This window comes from Telopea speciosissima, chromosome 10 (assembly GCF_018873765.1).
Source record: "Telopea speciosissima isolate NSW1024214 ecotype Mountain lineage chromosome 10, Tspe_v1, whole genome shotgun sequence".
NCBI lineage: Eukaryota > Viridiplantae > Streptophyta > Magnoliopsida > Proteales > Proteaceae > Telopea > Telopea speciosissima.
Genome location: NC_057925.1, coordinates 52,086,603 through 52,092,067, shown reverse-complemented (window position 1 = coordinate 52,092,067; position 5,465 = coordinate 52,086,603). Strand labels below are relative to the sequence as shown.

The window sequence follows — 5,465 nt, the reverse complement described above, 5'->3', positions numbered from 1 at the left end:
AAATGCTAGCATAAACTACACTCTTGGACAGAGAATTACTTCCCTATAAAAATATTATAAATATTCGTGTATGAATATATTGCCACATCAACTTTCCACGGTAAAATTCAATGGATCACGGAGGAACTACCGTGCAATTTATTATATACATATAGTCCAAAATATTAATCTCCCACCGTGGGTCCGAGAGAGAGAACCCTCTAAGAAAAGAGGGGGGAGGGGGAGAGGGGAAGCAGTCTACCCCCAAAATAGCTGCTGAAATTTGAGACAATATAATAATGGAAGGGTTCCCTTCCGGTCACTAATTCACTATGCCTAATGAAGAACAATTCTTTACTATTCATCACATAGTAGTACATGGGTTAGTCCATGTGATAGAGGACTAGAAAAACATGTCATTAATATAATTTCAGCTTAAAATGAGTAGAGGAAGTAACATATATTACAAAAGATGTTATTTTGTATTTTATCTTCATATGCATCTAATGGCATTCTAGTAATTTTTAAATAAGAGTTTGAACAATTTTCCCTATTTACTTCAAACTAAATTTTGCCTATTGAGATGCATGTGATGTCCTCTATCACACGGATCAACTTATATACTACCAAGTGATAAATAGTGAAGCATTATACATCACTAAGCATAGTGATGCCTAAAAAGACCCATAATGGAAACATATGTTGTTGTATTATAAAAAAAAAAAACGAAAGAAAGAAAGAAAGAGGGACAGACATAAAATATACATAGATCATACCAGATATTTTGGTATCAGCAAGAGTTCAATGGCTGATCCTACATTACAACCACACCCTTCATCATAAACTATCACCTACCATTCCTCCTATACTCCATAAATAGAAACAACAAATGTTGGCTCCCCCCTCAACTCTTCACTCCAGTAAAAATTTCCTCTCATGGTCGGTTTCACTGCTCTCTCCATCTTTCAGGGGATGTGGCTTTTCTGCCCTGTTTGGGATTTCATCCAGAGTGGCTGAACCACTGCCTTTTGTGCCAGGACTTTTGGGTTGTGCCCATGTCACAACTGGTATTGCTGTCATCTCCTCATACTTGGAAATGACTTGTTGGAGCTCCTCATGAAGATTTAGAGCCTCAAAGAGCATTCCATCATCATCACTAGTGCTTTCTATGATCCTCTGTAAAACAGGCTGTGACTCCTTGCACTTTTCCACCATGCTCAACGTCAGATCATCCTGCAACCAATGTGAAATTTCCCATCTTAATCATCATTAGTATCTTCTAACCTTTGTGCTCTTATTCCATCATTTTGCCTCTTAAGATTGTTACAAGATAAAATAACAAGAAGACATTTGTAGAATTGCTAGTACAGCCATTACCATGCATACTTAATGGTTCCATGAGTTCTATAGAGAGTTACATTAAACCAAGTGCTCATGAAATTGAGAGAAGCATAAAGGGCAGGAAATGATTGATGTCAAACAAATATCTCAAAGAGGTGAAAATGAAAGCACCTAAACAGATGGAACAGAATTGACAATGTATGAGATGAATTGGAGAAAGCATCTAAACAGTTTCTGTAAACTCGGGGTGGACTGGATCAGAATTGTCCAAGTATACAAAATCCTCCTGTTATGTGCCTAATGAGGCTCGATCTAGTGTATGGGCATTAGATTGGGTCAACCTAGTATAGGATAAGTTAAAGGGCTTGATTTAACATGTTCCGTCAGCTCTGGAGCTTTTAACGAATACCAAAGCTCCAGAGTTGGTGGAACGCGTTAAATCAAGCTCTGTAATGTATCCCATACAAGGGTGGCCCAATCTAAAGCCCATACACTAGATTGAGCTCCATCAGACACATTACACTACCCTTTTTAGCATTTCAAATTACAAAAAATTCTTTATTTGTTTGATACCTGATCAAAGTAAAAGTCTGATATGAACACAAGCAGCATAAATCATGGGTTATGTAATTTACCTTGAGGGATTTCGGTTCTGCTTGAGAGTTCAAAATGCTAGACAGAATATCAATGCTATTTCGAGTTACAACAAGAAATTCTTTCTTTTCTTCCACCGGAAAACCACCACCATGATATGCAATATCAGTATGATCTATACCATGTGGATCAAAGTGAGGAGCCATGGGATATATTTCAGGAGGAGAAAATGGTTGTTGATGAACATCTGGAGCCAAAGGATCATAAAGGGGAATCGAATTCCTATAACTCTGCTTTGATCGTGGGATGTTTTTGCTCTTCAAGTTCTGCAAACAACAATTTCATGAAAAAAGTGGGGAATATTAATTACAGTTCTGCTAACAGCTTACATAGATGAAACCAGAACTGGCAAGATTGAGAAACCAGCAGAGCTTACCATGGAAGTCTGGCGAAACACAGGCAGATACGCAAGATCTTCAGATCCGCCCCAAGCGTGGATCAAATCCAAAGCTCTTTGTGTATTACTGTAATAGGTCTGAGGATTATTAATCATCTTAACCATCTCATCCAAGACCTTCTCAGAAGCCACCTCTGAGAAAACTTTATCACAATTCATGGCACAAGCCTCTAACAGATCAAGACTCAACCTTTGATTCACCATGTTCTTGCTAGCAAACTTCTTCTTTATGGCTCTCACAACTTCCTGACCGCTAAACTCTTCACTGTTGATCAAAGCACATATCCGTAAATTCAAACCCCAATTCGGTCCTTCCAAACTATCTGATGTTGCTTCATCAACCATCTTCGATTCAGGTGTCGGAGCTTGTAAAATTTCCTTCATTTTCCCACTAACCATTCTACTCATTTGAGCACCTCCAGTCTTTAATCTCTCACCCAACGCCGCTAGTTTCAACCTATCCATCCCTTACCAGACAGATTCTACGAAAGCAAAATAGCAAGAATCAAACAAATACAAACCTGGTTTGCATCGAACGGCAAGAACAGAGCAGAGCAGAAACAAAGTAAACCCTAATTATATCTCTAGTTTCGAAACCCTAGCAATGAAAGTATCGATTAATATCTCAACGAGAATCTAATTACAAGAAGTCATTATCAGTTGGAAACCCAAGAAAGAATCGGATTTTTCACTGTTTGATGACGAATTGCTCAGGCCAAATTGTTGTTGATTTCAATCTAATTTTGCTTTTGTTGTTGCTTACTTTTCTTTTGTTTTTGCGGCTCTGAAATATTGAATTGGCCAATCTATTGGGTACGTGTCGACGAGTATGGGAAACCAAAGAAACGCGTGCGTAGGTGTCATTGGTGGGCCCAAATGTTCGGATAGGTCAGACAAAGCAGCAGCAGACCTTAACGAATTATTATTTTTATTCGACCGAAAATGGATTTCGGTCTGGAAACGCAAATACAAATGTCAAAGTTTCGTGGCGTCACTATCCAAAAACATATTTGGCTTCTGTCGTGTCACAGTCCAATCCCGTAAAATCCAAGGGGAGGGTAGTTTCGACTTTGTACATATGATCACCTCACTCCGGGAAAAAAAAATCCTTTGCACTTCCTTGCCGTTCGGATTCAGATATGAGAGTTCGACATGTAGAAGATGTAATATCCAATGGAGTCGAGCTTGAGAAGAAAGGAAAAAAAAAAACTGGGTCAATCGAATTCACACCGTTGGATGAAGCATCTTCTACATGTCGAGCTCTCAGGTCCAAACTGTAAGACACCGCAAGATGAAAAAATTACAGAGGATTTTAATCCTTAAGTGTTCCATAGTAAAAAGAAAACTTGTTTGTCTAGAGTCTTACAAATTTTCATTTTAGTTTAAGTAATAATTAATAATTTGTTTAAACATGTATTAAAATGTTGTTAGTGAGAGGGGTCACACTAGATCTGATGCACACGGTAGGGCAATGGGAGGCTAATTGATAGGCATGGAGACCTACGAAAGCTCCTATACTATCAAATATATCCGGATACGGTACTCTGAAGGATCCCATGTGATGAAGAGGTTTCAATTGTTCTTGTAAGATCAGTAAACTCATTTTCAAAATTATTTTTAAAATATGTATCAAATGGGGAGGGATCTACATGTAGGCATGGATTTCCATATCGAGCATAGGAAAGGGAATCACACACTGTGTCAACCTTCTCCATTTGTCAGGGAGGAGAGAGAATGTAAGAATACTATAATATGTATATCTTTTTCTCTTATTGAAAATAATTTTTTTTTTAATAAAATATAAAACTTAATGAGAGAAGATTTCCCATGATGCCGACGTGGGAAGGGTTTTCCACAAAGCACCAATTGATGGGTGTCAATAGGTTTTATTTGTAGAAGCAAAAAAGTGAGTGGCAGAATTGTCGAGGGGTAGAGAGACTGAGACATCGTGGGGCACAAGCCGCGCAGGTCTCCCCCCCCCCCAGTCGAGGGGTAGAGAGACTGAGACATCGTGGGGCACAAGCCGCGCAGGTCTCCCCCCCCCCCCCAGTCGAGGGGTAGAGAGACTGAGACATCGTGGGGCACAAGCCGCGCAGGTCTCCCCCCCCCCCCCCCAGCCACTACTCCTCCCTTCCCCGTTGTTTTCTATCACTCCATTCGAATGAACCACGCAGAACACAACCGCTGCTGCCATAACCATTTTTTGATGGGAAAATTGTAGTTTGGTTTTTGAGAAATCAACACTGAATCTCGGATAGAAAATGATACATGCCCATCTAGTCATCTACAGTCTATAGTAGTACAGAGTACACATTTTCAATAACAACAACGACAACAACTTAGCCTTATCTCAACTAAATAGGGTCAGCTACATGAATCCTTACCCTTCAATCAACTATATTCGAGATCATACTTGATATAAGACCTAAGCTATGCATGTCTTTTTTCACCACTTTGCATAAGATCATTTTAGGTCTGCCCCTAGGTCTTTTAGTTCTTTCAATCTGAATTAAATCACTCTTCCGTATTGTAGGTTTTTTTTTCTGATTAAAAAAAAAAAACACATGTATTATAGGTTTATTAATATTATATATATTAAAATAAAGGAAAAATATTTGCACAACGCTAGCTTAAAAATGAAATTGCACATTATTTGACCAAGTCTAAAATACACTTAATGTATTTGACCACATGTACATGACTTCCTCATCTAGTATTTGACCATATGGCTTAAATACACATTATGTAGAATTATAATACAATGATGTAAAAGTGTTTGCCCAAGATAAAATTGAAAATCTACCACTTGTTGACTAGATTAGATAATACAATGAAAAAGTTTAAAATTGAAAACCGAATAATACTAAGGCGAATGGAGAATACCATAGAAAGGAATACAGTTGCCCTCCCCGCCCCCCTCTTTCTTTTTTCCTTCTTCTTCAACTAATTAAGCTACTTAGTTTTGGATTCCAGCAACCTTAATTTGGCAGTCTACAACTTCCATGATCTTTTCTTCTCTTGCCAAAAAAGAGAATCCATTTTTCTGTTCTTTTCATCTCTTTTCATGTCAAACAGATATTGCCTTAGTATGTGC

The 5,465-nt window shown here is 38.3% G+C and overlaps 1 protein-coding gene across 1 annotated transcript; it reads right to left on the bottom strand.

Annotated features, from left to right (window-relative positions):
• Positions 1-776: 776 nt before the first annotated feature.
• Positions 777-2,866, bottom strand: LOC122642416 (TOM1-like protein 2). The gene is made up of 3 exons (XM_043835875.1): positions 2,351-2,866; positions 1,956-2,240; positions 777-1,212 (listed from the first exon to the last, which is right to left on the bottom strand). Exons 1-3 carry the CDS (start codon positions 2,834-2,836, stop codon positions 892-894), a joined length of 1,092 nt encoding a protein of 363 aa, XP_043691810.1. The 5' UTR covers positions 2,837-2,866; the 3' UTR covers positions 777-891.
• Positions 2,867-5,465: the final 2,599 nt, after the last annotated feature.